This window comes from Electrona antarctica, assembly GCF_951216825.1.
Source record: "Electrona antarctica genome assembly, chromosome: 22".
Classification (NCBI taxonomy): Eukaryota; Metazoa; Chordata; class Actinopteri; order Myctophiformes; family Myctophidae; genus Electrona; species Electrona antarctica.
In genome coordinates, this window is record NC_136805.1 from 32,919,573 (window position 1) to 32,939,371 (window position 19,799).

The 19,799-nt window shown below is 45.9% G+C and overlaps 1 protein-coding gene across 1 annotated transcript in view; it reads right to left on the reverse strand.

Moving 5' to 3' along the window:
* Positions 1-1,211: 1,211 nt before the first annotated feature.
* Positions 1,212-19,799, reverse strand: part of cep131 (centrosomal protein 131) — a gene marked incomplete at its 5' end in the record, with an annotated part of 31,454 nt that continues 12,866 nt past the window's right edge. Inside the window, 11 exons of the mRNA XM_079492494.1 lie at positions 1,212-1,749; positions 2,349-2,409; positions 3,646-3,842; positions 5,005-5,182; positions 7,326-7,468; positions 10,508-10,582; positions 11,921-12,038; positions 12,696-12,803; positions 14,397-14,598; positions 16,402-16,504; positions 19,468-19,584. Coding sequence (XP_079348620.1) covers positions 1,678-1,749; positions 2,349-2,409; positions 3,646-3,842; positions 5,005-5,182; positions 7,326-7,468; positions 10,508-10,582; positions 11,921-12,038; positions 12,696-12,803; positions 14,397-14,598; positions 16,402-16,504; positions 19,468-19,584 — 1,374 coding nt within the window. The 3' untranslated portion in view covers positions 1,212-1,677. The remainder of the gene's footprint in view (positions 1,750-2,348; positions 2,410-3,645; positions 3,843-5,004; positions 5,183-7,325; positions 7,469-10,507; positions 10,583-11,920; positions 12,039-12,695; positions 12,804-14,396; positions 14,599-16,401; positions 16,505-19,467; positions 19,585-19,799) is intronic.

A 19,799-nucleotide genomic window follows, 5' to 3' on the forward strand; every position in this document is an offset into this window, starting at 1 on the left:
AGAAATTCGAAACATGAAACGATAAAAGAAAGAAAGATACAGTACATGCAAAGCAAAGAGCTTGTGGCGTGGTCCGGGTGCCTTTGAGTATTATGGATTGAGGAGGGGGTACTGTTATACTACTGTACTTTTGTGTGTGAATTCGAGCGTGGTCAAGGCATCCCTTTCACCCCATTCAGTGAGTTCGATGTTTTTTTGTCACAGTGCGCCCCCCTGAATCCGCTGTGGCGAAACCTATCGGGGCTTTTAGCGCAGGCTGTGGGGGTCACATGAAACCGTTCTGTCGGCCTTGTGGACCCTCTCAACCCCATCGCCACTATACCGCCACACTCCGTCCCAGACTCTGCTTTCCTAATCCTATAAACACTTTCTATGCACATTCCTCTTCCTCCCCCACTCCCTTCTCTTCTTCTTCTTTCTGTCCCAACATTCACAAACCTTCAAAAACCGCCCTGTCTCTGCAATCATGGCTCCTCAGCGTTTCGACCTCAAACACGCTACACAAACCCTCCACTTTCTTTCCTCTCCCTGCTTGCTCCTCGCCTCATTCCTCTCTCTTTCCAGCAACGTTTCTAGAACACATTTCTTTTATAACTTTTAGTCAAAAACCAATATTAGTGGACACAGCTTCTGACCTCCCTGTCAGAGTGGATCTTTTTTAGCTCAAGACTAATACCACATACTCGGATTCGGAGCTATACTGGGCTGCTCGCGGGCCCGTGGGACTGGGATGGGGTGGCTGGGCTGTAACTAGCGAGGCTAGAGCCTGTAATTAGCGCTAACCCGAGGGGGCACGGGGACAAAAGGCATCTGTAACTCACACAAAGGGGGGAACCGAGCGCCTGGGCTGCATACAAGCAAAAAGACGGAGTTATACATTGATGTTTGTGCACGGGTGAAAATAGCCGATCTACAAGCTCACAACGTGTCGCAGTCAATGCGAGACACTGGTGTGCGACAACGTATAACTCGGGCTTAGCTCTTACAGTTTTGACGACCAACTAGTGATCTGGACTCCAGCGGTGAGGTGGGGGGGCTTTCGGAAAGAACCTCTCCCCTCTCATTTTGCATTCTGTAAAAACTTTACACCATACAGGCCTGGGCTGGCTCCAAGAAACATCTGGAAGTGCTCTCTGTGGCAGCCGGCCTCCTCAGTGGAGGAGCATGACGGGGGCTTACCCCTACAGGGGTGGGGTGGGGGGGGTGGGGGGGTGGGCTGCAGTGGCACAGTCAGATAAAAATGGGAAAAAAATGCAGCGTTCCTCCTGTGGTATGAAGAGAATGGTCGACTGCGCCGGGGCGATAAGTCTCTTTCCGCTCTCGCTCCAGCGGGGATGTCACTGTCAAACAACAGAGCCCCATCTGTTCCACAGAACAACGTGCCGTTTCCTGCCTGTACAATGAAGCCGCGTCCTTCCGGAACGTTCCTCTCTTTTTGTGTGTGTGTTCCTAACGAGGTAGGACTAGTCTCCGCAGTTCCAAGTTCCACAAGCTGCCTCCAATCTCACTTAGCAGAACGCTCTCCGCTCTCCACCACCAAAGGAAAACAGGTAGGGGCCCCCAAGTGGCACATCAAATCAGACAGAGAGAGAGAGAGGTTTGGAGGTGGGGGGGCGGGAGGGAGGGGGGGCAGTTGTTCTGGCAAGCCGAGACCCGCCCCCCCACCCTGCCTGTCAGTCATTTCTCCAACAGCTGTTTCCTCTGCTGCTCCAACAGGGCCTCCAGGTGATCCGCCCTCTTCAGCGCAGCCTATTGGAGGAGACAGAGGTGTTTATTCATGCTGTCAATCACCTCTCTGCCGGCGGCGGCCATGTTTACTCAGTGACCGCACTACTTTCTTTTACTACTTGTTTTGAGTGGTGCACACCGCTCCAATGACTGGCTTTGTGTGTCCCCATGTCCGTATGTCCCTATGTGTGTTTGGAGTAGCGTTTGGAGTAGGAACAGCTATGTCCGTATGTCCCCATGTGTGTTTGGAGTAGTGTTTGGAGTAGGAACAGCTATGTCCGTATGTCCCTATGTGTGTTTGGAGTAGCGTTTGGAGGAGTAGGAACAGCTGTCCGTATGTCCCTATGTGTGTTTGGAGTAGCGTTTGGAGGAGTAGGAACAGCTATGACCGTATGTCCCTATGTGTGTTTGGAGTAGCGTTTGGAGGAGTAGGAACAGCTATGACCGTATGTCCCTATGTGTGTTTGGAGTAGCGTTTGGAGTAGGAAGGAAGAGCTATATGTCCGTATGTCCACTACAGTAACTATAACAATAAAAGTATAGTTGCGCCGCTCACTTCACACAGGTGTGATTTTTTTTAGATACAGGCTCTTGCCATGACTGCCCAACAAGACCCTCACCTCGTGCTGCTTCCGAAGGCTACCGACAGTCTCTTCCTTCTTCAAGATGGCCGACTTCACTCTGTCAAATCAGGAGGAAGATGTTGATGATCAGATGCTAATCTCTCCAGACAGACTGTTGGTTCACACAATTTTCACAATGCTTCTGCCTAACAGTCTGTACTTCGTAGCACAGCAGCACTAAAATAAATAAAGTGGACGTTCATTGCACCTCTCTCCAGTTCCGTTTTGTGTTTGCAGTCACGATAATACCGTAAGACGTAAGTCCTATTGGAAAAGAAATTAGTCAAAATATAGCGAGCTGCTTCGCCCAAATGGAAATTAAAAAAGAAAAATCCATCCTAATGATATTTTAAAATATCTTATCTTGAACCGAAGACGACAGCTTCCTGACCTTTGGGAGGCGCAGTAACCATGCTGGGCAAGACCTACGGCGCCGTTGATTGTCTAAAAACGGAAGTGCTGGAATTTGTCGAAAGAGAAAAAGTTGGAAGCGCTGGAAACCTTAGGTCGTGACCAGGCTTTTCTCTTTGAAGATGAGCAAGGCTGGGACCGAGGCTATGCAGTAACAAACTCTCAGTAGCAAGGCTGGGACCGAGGCTATGCAGTAACAAACTCTCAGTAGCAAGGCTGGGACTGAGGCTATGCAGTAACACACTCTCAGTAGTAAGGTTGGGACTGAGGCTATGCAGTAACACACTCTCAGTAGTGAGGCTGGGACTGAGGCTATGCAGTAACACACTCTCAGTAGTAAGGTTGGGACTGAGGCTATGCAGTAACACACTCTCAGTAGCGAGGCTGGGACTGAGGCTATGCAGTAACACACTCTCAGTAGCAAGGCTGGGACTGAGGCTATGCAGTAACACACTCTCAGTAGCATTCAAAGAATGTGGAGGAGTTGTCTGGTTTGAGAGAGTATAATCAGATGCCATGGATTGACCAACGCAAAATAAAAGAAGAGAAGGGTTTAAACACTTAAATCCTACACTTAGTTGACCGGGGTCCCCCGTGGCACAAATTTGGAATATATATTTTTTTCAGAACGAACGTTTTTAACTCAAATCTGTGCTTCTGGGCGGTCCCTGGAACAACATATTTTTAGATGGGGTTCAGCGGCCTCTTACATACATTTTTTGGGTTCCTTGACATGAAATATTGAGCACCACTGATACAGAAACATGAGGTATTTCAGAAAACTGTCAGGATTTAGACATTGTTTTAATTTCGACGTCAGGCCAAAATGGGTTAACATACCTATCCATCCACACCTCACTTTCCCATCCATTCGTCTGCTTACCGTTGGTGCACCTCCGCCAGCTCCTCCTCCTTCTCCCTGGTCACCCTCTCCACCTCCAGGCGTAGTCTCGCCCTCACCTCCGACACCTCCACCTTCATCCTGCGGTTCTCCTCCTCCGTCACCACCAGCCGCTCGGCAAACTCCTCCCGGATCACCTCGGCCAGCCTGCGCCGCTCCTCCGCTAGCTTGTCCCTGGACTGAGAGACCACAGAGACTATAAAACTCACCACACGCTGAACATGCGATTTTTGTGCTGACAAAGCGCCGAGAAGCGATGTGCTGTCAACGTGTTCCGGTTCCTGTACAGAGTATGTTGATTGCTTTTAGACCTAATAAGAATAATGTTCTTAATTAACTTTGCACGTAGTATTGGTCATGTCATATTTTCTATTTTAATTTTTTCATCCGGTGCAAATTTCCTAAGATGTAATCCTGGGCGTTACTCTCCCTCTGCCAACCTGGGGAGAGCCCCGAACTGAGCTCATGCTTCCTTCAATACATGAGGAGTGAGCAGGCACCTGACAGGGGGGGGGAGTTTCCCCAGTTGGACGTAGCGCGTGGAAGTAACACGTTATACCAACCTGTTCCTTTCCCCTCCATCAGGTGCCCCAGCTGGAGGCAGTATAGAGACTAGGATAACTGCATATTTTTTTGTGAGGGTACCTACCCTAGGTGACCCGGGGAGAACATGCAAACTCCAAACAGAAAGGCTATTTCGCCAACCCCACCCAGGGTATCGGCATTGATGACGCGCAGGAGAGAGCATGCCCCCAGCGCTCACAGCATCCCCGGCGGGAATCGAACCCGGGACCTTCTAGCTGTGAGGTGACAGCAATACCGACTGCACCACCGTGCCTCCTATTGGCCAGGTTATTGTGTGGGTGAAATAAGCTCCCCCTCTCACGGCACACTCATGCTGATAGAGCTCTCCCTCTCTCTCCCATGCATGCATCGCTTCCTCTCTCTAAAGCAACATAATGCTGCGTTCACACGGGCAGATGCAAAGATACAGTCTCATTGTCAATGGAAGCCAGCGACATGGAGATGCAAAGATGCATCCGACGTGTGTAGCTGCTGCAAAAGCTACAAAGCTACAAATTGAAGCTGAGCTTGGTTCAACTTCCTGATGCAAAGCTACAAAGCTACAATTGTAGCTGCAATGACACACGTCACTACGGACGCACGCTTGATGGTGCCAACGACCGTGTGAGCAACAGATTTTACAAAGCGACAAATGATGGTGTGATCTTCGCATCTGCCCCTGTGAACACTGCATAATGCATGCAACCAGTCTGAGGGCAGGGGGGGGGGGGGGGGGGGTTCCTGAATGAAATAAAAAAAGTTGCAGTTGTACTGTACCTGTGTGACGTCGTCCACTTCCTGCTCCCTCTGTCGGAGGTGGGCCTGGACTCGGACCAGCTCTCCTTCCGTGTCCATCTGCCTCTTCCTCAGCTCCTGCTGTTTGTCCACGGCGGAGCGCTCCGAGCGCTCCAGCTCCGCCAGCTCCGCCTCGTACTTCTCCCTGACGCGCTTCACCCTGCATGGGATAGGGGTACAATGACGGGACACACTGTCAGTACACGGGGAAAAAAACGTACACGTTTTGTAAAGAGGTATGAATGGATAAATGGTAATGGTGCATTTATATAGTGCCTTTATCCAAGGCGCTTTACATTCACACAGACATTCATACACAGATGGCAGAGGAACTTTACATGTAAAACTAGAAAAAGTGCCCCTCGGGGCACAGGTCTCCACCAGGGCAGGTCAGGTTGTGGCCTCCTGGTGGCGCTATAATAGGCCAATGTGAAAAGGGTGCCATTTCTTCATACGCCTTTGATGGCAATTGGATGATTTGAAGCATTTTGTTCCAAAAATGTGTTTTGCAAAAATCAACCTGTTGGTGGCGCTATAACAGGCCAATGTGAAAAGGGTGGGATATATTCTTCAGCCTAGTAAGAAAATGTGTGAAAGATTTCACGTAAATTGCATGCTGCGTTCATGATTTGAGGCTTTTGTTCAAAACGGGGCAATCTTGCAAACTGTGAAAGCCAATTATAGCCAATTAGGATGGAATATGAAATATCGGACAGATCCGACTTGAGCACATGACCATAGAGATACTGTGTAACGATTTGTGAGATTTTTGTTTTACAAAATTCGGCCTCCTGGTGGTGCTATAAAAGGCAGATGCGAAAAATGCAGGTCAAAGGTTTGTCTAGGGAGTGTGCATGCAACGTTTCACGCAGATCGGTGCAGTTTTAGGTCAAAAATGTGAAAAGCTGCCTCATGGTGGCGCTATAACAGGCCGTTCTGGAAAATGTGGGGCAGAGGTTCATCGTTGGCATCCAGGGAGTGTGTGTGCAAAGTTTGGCATCGACCGGGTCAATGGTGTCGGAGATTAGCTGGTAACGGACGGACGGAAGGACGGACACACACACACGTATGCAAAACATACTCTCTTCCCATGCCTTCGGCCTGGTGGAGACAATCAGGGGGAAATAACGATAGGAATATCGTTATTTATATATGTATTACGTAAGGTGGATGATTTGTTATAATTTGGCATAATGCACTCCACATTCATTTAAAATTCATAATTAAAGTCAGGTGTCAAATCAAGAATGAAAATAACCATCAGGGTCAAACCCACCGGTTGTCTGCTGCCCGCTCACACTCTTAGGCCACGCTCACACATAAGAGACGGGTGTCTGCTGCATGTCACCTGTCTCCTCTGTGTCGGACAGCACGCAATTCATTCTCAATGGGAGTCACGTGGTTTTGACGAGACAACGTTGTTCGATGGCTGTTCTGCCCCCCCTCCCCATCGAACAAGGTTGTCTCGTCAAAACCATGTGACTCCCATTGAAAAGGAATTGCGAGCTGTCCGACACACAGAGGAGACACGTGACAAGCAATCACAGTGTCACTCCAGCCTGAAACCCACCGGTTGTCTGCTGCCCTCTCACACACTCTTAAACCCACCTGGTTGTCTGCTGCCCTCTCACACACTCTTAAACCCACCGGTTGTCTGCTGCCCTCTCACACACTCTTAAACCCACCTGGTTGTCTGCTGCCCTCTCACACACTCTTAAACCCACCTGGTTGTCTGCTGCCCTCTCACACACTCTTAAACCCACCGGTTGTCTGCTGCCCTCTCACACACTCTTAAACCCACCTGGTTGTCTGCTGCCCTCTCACACACTCTTAAACCCACCGGTTGTCTGCTGCCCTCTCACACACTCTTAAACCCACCTGGTTGTCTGCTGCCCTCTCACACACTCTTAAACCCACCTGGTTGTCTGCTGCCCTCTCACACACTCTTAAACCCACCTGGTTGTCTGCTGCCCTCTCACACACTCTTAAACCCACCTGGTTGTCTTCTGCCCTCTCACACACTCTTAAACCCACCTGGTTGTCTTCTGCCCTCTCACACACTCTTAAACCCACCTGGTTGTCTGCTGCCCTCTCACACACTCTTAAACCCACCTGGTTGTCTTCTGCCCTCTCACACACTCTTAAACCCACCGGTTGTCTTCTGCCCTCTCACACACTCTTAAACCCACCGGTTGTCTTCTGCCCTCTCACACACTCTTAAACCCACCGGTTGTCTTCTGCCCTCTCACACACTCTTAAACCCACCGGTTGTCTTCTGCCCTCTCACACACTCTTAAACCCACCGGTTTTCTGCTGCCCTCTCACACTCCTCTCTGGCCGTGCTGGTCTCTTCCTCCAGCCTCTGGATGGCCAGCTCAATCTCCTCATCTCGTCCTAGACGCACTTCCTCTTTGAGCTCTCGCTCTCGGCTCAGCAGCCACGCTTCCTGTGAACGCGGAAACAGAAACACATGTGATTCCCGCCTGCCTGATAGGAGATTGATTGATTGATTGAAATATTTATTAACAGTTTGCAGAATTACAGTACATTTCAAGCACAAACTCAATACAAAGGCTGTTAACTGTGAGTGGACGACCCAATTAAGCATTACACTTGTTTACAATAGGGTCCACCATGTTCAATTCATCAAAACATTTAGAGAAGTACAAATAGACACTTCTATATAGACAAAGAACAGAACAGGAATTCATCATAAAGAAAGTGCCAAAGGCAACGTTCAGAGAGAAAAAACCCACGCAGAGACGCTTTCACCTGCGCACAACCTTGTAAGGAAAATAGCTCATCAATTAGCAACGTTTGCCGCGACAACACGCTTGCTTTAGCTCGCTCTGTGGTGGCTCTCGTTGCTCAGGTTCGCTTGAGACGGCGCCCCTCCGTCGCTGTCTATGGGGAGGATGTGTAATTTGTATGGATTTGGGGGGTTTTCTGTACGTAGAATTGTGTATGTACGGAATTGCCAATCTGTGTTATTTCACCGTGTTTGGGTGAGATCGGGTTGAGCAACCACACCCCTGTGCGGACGTGTGGGGCAGAGTACATTCTAGATGTTGCTTTTAAAATTCTATCCAGACTAGAGAGCTATTCGCCACCCCTTCCTCATTCCAATACCCTTGCCTGCTGTGGGTATTGTTTGCATGACATTTAAGAGGAGAATGGGAGGTGTAGTGTGCATTGCCCTCACTTTACTGCATGGACTGCAGACAGAGGCCTGGCAGAGAGTTGGCACAACGCCTGTTGCTGAACACAATGGAATCCATTTGGGGGGGGGGGGGGGGGGGGGGGGGGAGCCTGTTTCTGGTCTTTATGAGGCACTTTGCAAGCATTACTCTTCAATTTGCAACAGAGTGGCACAAGGGCAAGTTACAACCCTGGGTTTCACAGTTTACCGAGGGGTGGCTAGCAACAGGCTAAACGGGTCCTATAGGGTTGAAAATTCACATTTACAGTGTGTTTAGTGGTTTGCATCGAGAACAGCAGTGAGAGCTGGTAGTGTTCACAAAAAGGGGCTGAAATGCAGTAGTATACTCATGCACACTCACATTTTATGCGTATAAAATAGTTGGCTTCTAAACCAGCCCGACCGGCATTTGAATGAGGAAGAACAACTATAATCCGTGCGTTGCGTATGTGTTTCATGTACTGTACTGTATGCTGACAGCTGTTCAAATGTTTTTGGTACTTTGTACAAAAGCAGGATTCCATTATTTGTCTACAATCAAAGGGTTTCCGTTTGCTTTCTTTCATTATTTGACTTGATTTGATTTAGTTGAAAAGCACAAAGGTCCAATTATTTACTACCTTTTCTTGGAGCAAGATGTAGCTTTAGGCCACTATGAGCTAGTTAATCTTAAAGATATGTCAAATACTATGCTCAAATATAATGTAAGTTACCAAAAGCCTTCTTAACCCATTGAAAAATGGGAAAGTAATTTTATATTTTTGCCATTGGCTATTCAAAAATAGCACATACAAGCCTGTCACTTGGTGCCGCACTGTGAGCCTATTTTGGAACATTTGGGAAAAATGTTGAAAGTGTGAGAACTAACAATTGTAAAATTGGCCTCAGGCAGTGCAGTAATGTGTAGTATAGCACTGCGTTAGCATCAATAGACAACATCCATACATATCCACCCGTACCTCAGTGGCCAGAGATGCATTCATATATTCTCATTCTCATTCAGTGATCCACTGCAGAACATATCTATTCATCATTTATTTTCATTTGGTCTGGTTCTTTCTTGACTCTTACATGTGCCTCTCCCTCCCATGTTTCATTCTAACTGCTGTCGATGTTATGACAGCTGAAAATCCCCCTGGGGATCAATAAATCAATACATTGTCAGTCATCTGACAACGTGAGGGAAGAGGGATCTGCACATGGCAGAACGCACTGTGTGCACACAGTGCGGGTTGTAATTGTACTCGGTAGAATGTTTTCACGGCAGGTACTGTATTATTGACATGATGAATAGTGTAATGTTACTTCCTTCCTACCAGACAGTGATACTAATTATCTGTGCCAAGCCGGAAGGCCTGCAAGGGAGCCGAAGATGTTGTGTTACATTCTGGTCAAACTGGTCAAAGTCAGGGTGCTGCTATTGTTGCATGACGGCTTACTACAACGTAGGCATTTAGCAGACGCTCTTAATCCAGACAGATTTACAGTAAGCAAAAATCACACTTGTGGGCCTGGGCCGGCTTAGCGGTCCAGGCACCTTGGCTGGTAATCCTGCATGACAGTGTGTCTCGATCCCGAGACTTTGCTGTGTATCTCCTCCCCCATCTCTCTCCCTGTTTCTGGTCTACCTACTATACAATCTCTCAATAAAGGCAAAAAGCACAAAACATATCCCCCCCTCTCTCTCTCTCATTAGCAGCAGGCAACAGTGCAATACTATCTCTCTGTCTCTGGCACAACAGCGCCCCTACTGGTACTCATGAGTCACACATGAGTCACACACAAACATAGGTGTCACACACAAACATAACACAGACATTGCTGTTCCTTGGAGTGGTTGCACCACTGAAAAAAAAAAAAATCACACATGTGAAGTGAGGGGTGCTCTTATCATCAATTCATCATACATCATCACATTCCGTGCTCACTGCTCAGCCAATCAAATCATCACATTCTGTGGTACACACAGACACACAAAGCTGGGCATAGGGAGGCCCTCAAAAACTACACATGGTAATACATTCAGCACAAACATATCATCCTTGGAGCAAAGTGAAACAAATAGTCAGCCTCGCCCCTGCACACCTCTTGCACAGTGGAGCCCATTGGCTCAGGTTTATCACGTATAATTGTTGAATATAAACCTTCTTCTGTACAATATAATAAAGGTCTAAGAAATTGCACATTAACACAAATGAATGGTTCCTAAATGTACAAATGACTGGCCAAGCGCAGACACACACATTGACATGGCACACACATCACATGCACATCACATGCACAAACCTCTTTCTTCATGTAGTTTTCCTCCCAGGTTTGCTTTTCAATCTCTAGCCGTTCTCGTAGGGCTTTCATCTCCACCTAAGTCACACATAAGAAATACTCTATTAGTCTAAAAGGGTTCTACTGCCCCACTAAGGCAAGCATCTGGCCAACACTTGTTCTTGCACGTATTAATTGTTGAACGACAGTGCTGTGCCGAGACAATAGCCTGTTTACAAGCTCACCATGCGTGGCAGTGTGACACTACAAGGGACAAGGGCATGCATTTTGCTCTCTTTCTCCTCTCATGTGTTTGTGTTGTTTTACATGGTGTCTCCTCTCCTGCTCCTCTCTCTGGCCCTCATTTATCAATTGAGTGTAAAATCTGCCCCACATTCGAGTGTAGGTTTTGTAGTACACTCACGTCGCCACGGCATTTATAAAGTGATCGCAAACAGCTGATCCTTCCTTCATTTCGTTCCGACGTTAATAAATGTGACGGCTGAAATCTATCTGGCACGCCCTATGAAATCAAGCCTCGCCCTCGTTTTTGCAACATGAACAACTGCAGTACGACCTTGGAAACCATAGTTACATGACGAAAAAAGTCAATAAAAAAGTTTTGATCATTGATGAACGAATCATAAACATATGGATGAAGGCTTGCAATGCAGGCCTTCACGTGCGTCGCCACCAGCACACATGCAAGCCTTGCATGTGTGCTGGTATGTGCTGGGCTGCTGGTGACGCATGCCGCGATCACGTCCTCCCGACTCCCGAAAATGATCTCGCTTTTATCTGAATGTACTGTCAAAGCACTTATTTAAATGGTGAATGATTAAGCCCCTTACGCCTATAGCCTACAATTGCAAATAGGTCATTGTCACTTGGAAATAAAGGCTATTTATGCCTAAATATTTTTTTTTATAATATCACAGGGATTATATAGGCATCTGATGTCACGCTCATGCGCTCCCAAATCATCTCACAAGTGCGCTCGCATATATATGCTTAACAAGGCCAGTAAAGCACTGTTTGATTAAGCACAGACTAGTACATTGTAAACATGTTATATTGTTTTTAATTGCACGATTTTAATTGCTTGTAAAGTTGGAAATCTCTCTTTTAATTTTTTTACATGTAGGCATACATACAGTTTTATATTAACATTTTAGGAGTGAATACATATGCTTAGATGCCTGTGACAGCATGTCAGCAGTTCAGACAATGCTGCTCTGCTTGTGTACGACAGAAAAACAGCTGAGGACAAAGCCTACGACAGCTCCCGACCTGACGTGATTTTTGTCCTGGCTCACGTTCAAGTTCAAGGTTTTGCGGAAATGGTAAATGCCGAAAATTGTGGTAATTTCGGCATGCACCCATATTTTGGCGTACGCCGAGTTGATAAATGAGGGCCTTAGTGTGTTAGTTATTTACCTGGTGTCTCCTCTCCTGCTCCTCTCTGCTCCTGTCCAGCTCCTCTCTGAGTGCTCTGCCGGCCACAGAGCTGTTGTCCTCCAACTGCCGCCGCAGCTCCTCCAGCTCTGCTCGCTGCCTACGGAGGAGGAGGAGGAGGAGGCCAGCTCTTAGTACATCATACACCACTCATTCTACACTTGATTATTTTATGGGACCCTAATCCTAGCCTCTAATCCTCAGTGTCAGTTAACCTCTGAGAGTGAATAGTGAAAACAAAAAGTCATATTATATCAGCTTGCATTCCATTCTCTTGCATATTGTACCTTAGTGGGGCTTTCTGTAGTCACGTTTGCAGTCTCAAGTCATGGTGCGGTGCGCTTAGTGTCCCATTGGCTGTATAGGGCTAGTCTCCGATTGGCTTAGATTAGGCCAGCCAATCATGAAAATCTAGCCTCTACCATGTGACTAGACTAGAAAGTCCGATCATCAGCTCTGCAAGCCGATAAAAAAAGGCTCTCAAAGCTGTGCAAATAAATCTGATTTTCTATTTTTTTATTGCAAGCTTTCGACCATGGACCTTTTTCAGGGATATCAAGCAATCAGTGAATGTGGCAGACAGTGTGTATGAGGGTTCAGTGTGTCATCACTTGACTAATGTATCACACCTGTGCCAAACATGTCAATGACAAAACTCAAGAGTGTACAAAAATGTAACGAAATGGACCCATAAGGGTGTGTACACACTGGCAGAGTTAACATAGCGGTAGCCGGGAGGTGTCAGTTTGTTCCTTACCTGGCAGCCAGCTGAGCCAGCCTCTCCTTCTCCTCGGCCACCTCCTTGTAGAGTCTCCTCCTCTGCTGCTGCAAGGACAGCTGCTCCTCCTGGAGCTGCTTCTCATATCTGAGAGGAGCACACACACAGCACCGTCATGCATGTGCACACACACCAGAGCACTGTCATGCACGTGCACACCACAAACATATTGGTGAAGGTACCGGACACACATATCGGTGAAGGTTCCGGTCATACATGTGTGTACACTCAAACATATTATAGGCAGAAATAATGATTATATACATTATATGAACTTGCTTATCAAATCATCATTCTCCCATCTATATACACAAGACCTGAAAGTCTAACCAGTCTCACCAGTTACATCTCCATCTGCACTGGAAACAGAGCCAATGTCGACCACTCTAATCTTCTGCTTTTGCCTCTCCCTCAAGCTCTCATCAATGGACTTTGGAGGCACTGGCTGCATGACTGCAGCCAGTGCCTCCAAAAATAGCCATGAAAACGCGAGTGAGACAAGCTGTTGCAGAGAGAGAGAGAGAGAGAGAGAGAGAGAGAAGGCCATCTATCCGCCATCCCCAGGCTCTAAAGCTTCACGCAGAGGTGCACCGCACACCGTTTGGTTTACAAAGAGGGCTTTAGACCTGGAAGCTTCTTCCTTCTGCTGGGATTGGTTCGCTTTCCACGGCTTGTTCCGTCTTTCACTTCAAAAGCACTCTGCATTTCAGCTTTAGGCTTCTTTCTCAGACGTTCGGGTGCATGTATGTACATTCATATGGCTGGCGTGGCTCGCTGGTGGTGTGCCCCTGACCCTCTGTTTGTCGGTGCATGCTGCACACACCGCTGTATGTGTGAGTGCATGCACGTGCGTCGTGCGCGTATGGTTGTGCATGTGCGTGCACTTAGGCCACTGGTTCCTAACATTGGGTCCGGGAACCACCGGGGCCCAAATGTACCCTTACGGGTCTGTAAGTCTGACAGTGTACAAATGAAACCAAATTGACCTTTTACAGGTCGGGTCAGTACACTCTCAGAGTTAAATTATCACTGAGGATTGTACTGAGGATCAAAAGGGGATCAGAACCAGAGACCTAATCAAACCGGGGTGTCCTTGGAACAAGTCACTGAAGCAGGCCAATATGCTTGATGCGTGACTACCTCTATTTGAACTGGTCCCTCATAATAGGCTTGATGCGGGACTACCTATAGGACCTTGAGATCCACACATCAGAACAAACTCACTGTCCCAACGACTCACTGTCCCAACGACGCAGCTGAAAACTAGAGGAGACCACCACGCTTGTTTCTGTTGCAGCCCCTAAATCATGGAACGATCTACCTTTCCATATCAGTGTGGCCACTACTGTTGAAACTTTTAAATGCCGCCTTAAGACAGCTTGAACCAAGTTTCCTTGCTGGTAGTTGATGTTTGACCTAAATATATTACTCTATGGACTAGACCGCGACGGAGGCCCGCCGTCTCAAGTGAACTTGAGCCACGAGAGACACCACCGAGCGACTCAGGGCTGTTCGAGCTGCGACCCGATAAGGACAGAATAGTAAATCATGTTCTGGCGAGAGCGTTTGCCCCGACTGCCACTGGCTACTGGCCAATCACAGCGCGTCCTTGCACAACCCGGATAGGTTTTCGGAGCACGCCGTTTGGCCAGGTCCCTCTCCCTGTGGCACTGCTCTTACCTCTGTTTGGCCAGGTCCCTCTCCCGTTGGCACTGCTCCTCCCGGTCTCTGTCCAGCTGCTGCCGGAGCTCCTGTACCTGGCGGACGTAGCGCTGGGCAGCCCTCTCGTCGGCCTGCTGCACCTCCGCCTCGTGGAGCGTCCGCAGCTTCTTCAGCTCCTGCTTGTGCTTGGAGATCAGCCTCTGGAGCTCCGGCTCCAGACCTGTAGGGGGCCAGTGGTGTACCAGCGGTCAACTTCAGTACGAAATGGATGTCGCGTTGTCGAGTATCAAATTTATATCCATTATTTGTTTAAAGCTGTGAGCTGTGAGCTTGTGAAACTGCCATTTTTTAATAGCCAGTGCTAAAATCTAAAATAACACAGATGCTTTCCCGTTTAAAAGTGGGATAAACGTACAAAGTAGGGCTACAAAATATATATTTTTTTTTTTGACCAAATATTGTACCTCTATCGATATTGTGATGTATCGTATTGTGTTGTCTAATTATTACATTTATATTTTGTCAAACTTTTCACAGTTCTACAAGCTTGGGAGTTGCAGAAGGGATTGCCGGAAATGCAGGGGGGGACACCAGAAGAGGGGTGCAAACAATCTAGTCTCACATTATGTAATCAATATAAATAAATAATATCCATATATTTTGCACAGCCCTATTGCGAAACCATAAATTGTGCTGCCGATAAACATGAACATTTAGAACGCTCAAACTGGAGGACTGTACGCTGTCGTCATCTCTCCCCCTGCGAACAGTGGTTGCTTAATGGCATCTGCACTTGCTGCAGGAAGTCAAGTCACCAGTGAGGCATGAATTAGTAATCATATAGTCCCATATGGTAAGGTATTTATACATTAGTAATCATAATATACCGGTAGTCCCATATGGTAAGGTATTTGAATTAGTAATCATATAGTCCCATATGGTAAGGTATTTGAATTAGTAATCATATAGTCCCATATGGTAAGGTATTTGAATTAATAATCATATAGTCCCATATGGTAAGGTATTTGCTCTGGATTGCATTCCCCTGCTTATGCATCAGCCCAAGAGGCAGCTGGACATTTATCTACACACTCCAGAACAGCTCAAAGGTTCTCTCTGCTGGCTGGGACACACACATTTAATTCTTGTTAGGTTTTGCTGTTGTTTTTGTTTGTTTGTTTTTCATTAATCCCTCCTATACAGATCATTTCTTTATCTTCTTTCAGCGTTTTCAAATCATTGACCAAAGGACCAATGAAAGGCAAGCTCTTGCATGAATTGAGCCCCCGCAACCCAACAGACAACATGCATAATGAGAAGTAGGACATATTCATCGAAAATAGGACAAAATACTATAGCAGACCTAAAAGCTCACGACGTGTCATTGCTTTGTAGATCAGCAATGTTTGCGTGACACAATCAGATGACAAACTAGTGGGGCAACGATGTTATGATACAGTTACTGGGCATTATGTTATGCTTTAGCTATTGAAAAATAGCAGATCTACAAGCTCATAGCACGCCACCGAGTGGCGCGCTACGAGCTTGTAGGTCTGCTATTTTTGAAAAATCGAAGAACGACTGACATAGAAACATAGCTTTTTCAGAAAACTGTCAGGATGTAGAAGACATTTTTAGAATCTGATCTCAGGTCAAAATGGGTTAATGGCATCTGCTCAAAGCTTGTGATGTAATTTGTATTTTTGTATAAAGAAGATGGCATGCAACGTAGATATCTGTAAACACGGTGTTGGGAGGGTTTTCTTTTTAGGGTGAAAATATTAAACCATCACAGACAGACAGACAGACAGACACACACACAGAGAATACATAAATACTGTACTTGTGAGTCATACCCTGTAGCACATGCTTTGAGACAGAATAGCGTACGTCTTGTGATAGCACATGTTCTGAGCAGCTGGTAGTGTACAATGGAAGGAGAGCTCTGGTAATAATACCTGCAGGCCTTAACTAGAGCTCTTTCTACAAAACAAAACGTGTTTTCTTCATAAAAATAAAATACCTTTGACAGTGATCTCTTTGATCTTCTTTGTCTTCTCGTCAATCCATTTCTCCCGGCGGACTTTCTCCGTGGCGCTCATTAGTTCCTTTAACTTCTTGATCTCCTGTGGAGCCATGGAGCCATGGTTGGGAAGGAAGCGAGAGAGAGAGAGAGAGCCAGGAAGGGAACGGGTTAGGGTCGTGGTTGGTTGACACGGACATTTTGACCTGAGTTCTGATTCTAAAAATGTCTTCTACATCCTGACAGTTTTCTGAAAAAGCTATGTTTCTATGTCAGTCGTTCTTCGATTTTTCAAAAATAGCAGACCTACAAGCTCGTAGCGCGCCACTCGGTGGCGCGCTATGAGCTTGTAGATCTGCTATTTTTCAATAGCTAAAGCATAACATAATGCTAACACCCGCCCAAAATGGGTTAAGGACAAACTACAGTGAAGTGACACTAGAGTGATGAAGACTATGCCCACAATAACAGCCATGGTCCCTACAAATAGCCTCCTTCTATAGGAGAAACAGAGGTGTACAGTATACAGTACAAACTGTAGTTACACAGTTAATCACAGTTAATCAGTATTCAAATTATCCATTTTGGGGTGGGGGGGATTATTTCTTTTTTTGTATCTTCCTGTCTCATCTTGTGTGGAAACAACTCATCAGTGGCCTATGTTCCGAAAGGCACATGAAGGCCTAAGTAAAGTAAGTAGGTTTGTCATCTTTGAGCATGTTGTCACTGTATAGGTGAAAAGTTTAAATTCTTTCCAAAATACCTACAAGCTCATAAAGGGGCTCATAAAGGGGTCAACAACATGTCCGTACACGGACAAACATGTGGCAAGACTTGTCTATGTCCATCTCACATAGACATGTCCATCGCACATATTTTTATTTAAGAAAATACAATATAAACTATATTCAGTTTTTAAAGGTTTAAAGTCAACGGTATGCGAGGGACCACAGTGTTTATTTATTTCCAACGTTCCACTAGCATATCTTTGACTTCATCATCCCTAACGTGTAACTTGAGGACTATGATTAAGAAGGCCTGGGCGGTGGCTGAGTGGTCCAGGCCGCACCTAGGCCGCTAATCCAGCCTGACAACGCGCTGCAGGTTCGAGTCCCGAGCCCGTCGGCCTTTGCCGCATGTCTTCCCCCCATCTCTCTCCCCCTTTCCTGTCACATTACTGTACCCTCATCAAATAAAGACAAAAAAGCCATAAAAAAATATATATCAATATATATATATATATATAAAGATGTTATGATTAAAGAAAAACAACACATTACGTGCTTCTCACAGAAACATCGAGAATAAAAACGGCAGTGACTTATTTCCATTCATTGCAGTCTTTAGTTTTAGACAAACCAAAATCTATTGAACAACCGCAAAAAATAAACTTGAGAGTCAAAACAGATATGTACATGATTGATGAGTGATTAACAATGCAATTATGTTTAGACTAAATTATTCAGGTAAATTCGGTTACATTTTAAGGACTTAAAATGTGAACAAAAGCTAAATCTAACAACAAGGCCATTAGTGAGGAAATGTATATGGCTGAAGCTATGAGTGGACTAATACTATATATACTACTATACTAAGCAAAAGGATAAGGATGCACAGCACACTGGTCCTTGTGAGGTGCCAGCCAACGGGAAAGTTAATACTGAGGGGAAAAAAATGTATAGCCGCACGGCGCACACTCATAGGTGCCAATGCATACGTTTTGACACAGAGACACCAACGTTTCGCCGGTTTCGGACAGATAATACTGCCTTCTTCAGGGTGATAATCCAACGTATGCATTGGCAGCTATGAGTGTGCGGCTATAAAAAAAATTCACTCAGTATAGACTAATACTATGACATGTACTGATGCTGTTGTGCTGGTTTAGATTGTCCAAGACAGGGTTGGGCGATATGAACAAAATCAAATATCCTGATCTTTTTTAGAAATTTTACAGTATATAAATTAATAAAAATCTGATAAAAAAATGGGAATAGTTAAAAGAGGGAACAGCCTTTAATAAAGACGCTGCCTGTATCGGTCTTCATTACAAATTATCATCAATGTCCGGAGCTCCCAATTCTTATCAGATGTTTTATCCTGTCTGATCCAGGAGCACCTTTTACTTGACAATTACGTCTCCGGTGGCCTCGTGAGAATATATCAATATTGTGACAATAATATCTTATTGTGACGATAATATATCAATATCTATTTGTATTGATGTTCAAAAACAGCAAGTTCATTAACGCCATCATTTCACTATTTTCTTTTTTTGCATAAGTAAATCACTTAAGTGATAAACCACAACAGACAACACCTATGCCATTACAATAGTCTCATATATAGGTATAAAATACCCATATCGATCAATACTATTGCTATTGCCCAGCCCTATTCCAAGACAAGTGCAGCAAAAGGGATGGGGGAGAACCAGGGTGACATTTCAAAGAGCCTACTACGCAGTTATCCAATAAGCTAGAGCAAGGTTAGCAGCACAGAGAGACCAACACTACACGTACAAACTAATCAGACCACTACATACAAGGCTGAGGACACTCACATGCAAACAGACTGTCCAACAGACGACATGATGGATGCAAATAACAAATATGAAAATAAATATGGAAACAAATATGGAAAAAACAATATGGAAACAAATAACAAATATGGAAGAAGAAAAGCAAAGGTGGAATGAGAGTGAGGTTGACGATGGGGAATGGGTGGGCTAGGGGGGGGGGAGTTACCTCGCACAAGGGACCCAGAATTTGCCACACCTAAAGCCAGAAAACACGGGGCGCAACAGACAGGCACAGGGAGGGAAAGACAGAAATATAGATAGAAAGAAAGAAAGAGAGGCGACAGAGAGAAGAGACGAGAGAGACGTTAGACAAAAGCAGAACTGCAAGAGGGCAAATACAGTCACATGAGCAGTAGTATAAGCAGACAAGTTATTTGCAGAAAGATATCTTAACCACACAGGCACACACACTACCATCTCTGCTCTCTTCAAACACTCATTCAGTGACTCAAGTATGACCCCTGGTGGCCAAAAACAGGCGTTACCATTTCGTGCTGCTCCTGCATCTGGGTCATGCGTTTGTTGTACTTCTGATCCACCTGCTTCAGCTCTGTCACCACGCTCTCACAGCGCTCCGTCAGAGCCTTCTTATCGTCAATCAGCTGGAGGGAAAATGGGGGGCAAGCGTTGGAAAGATGTGTGCAGAAGACGAGGTAACACTTGGATGCATATAAATGGTCACTCATACATGGGCAAGTGGTGGCCTGGGGGCCCACCTTCACTTAGTGCGGCCCGCAGGTTAATATCTGAATACTGATAACATAAAACATAACTAATTACTCCAGTATATATTAGTAGCTTAATGACTAGTATTACA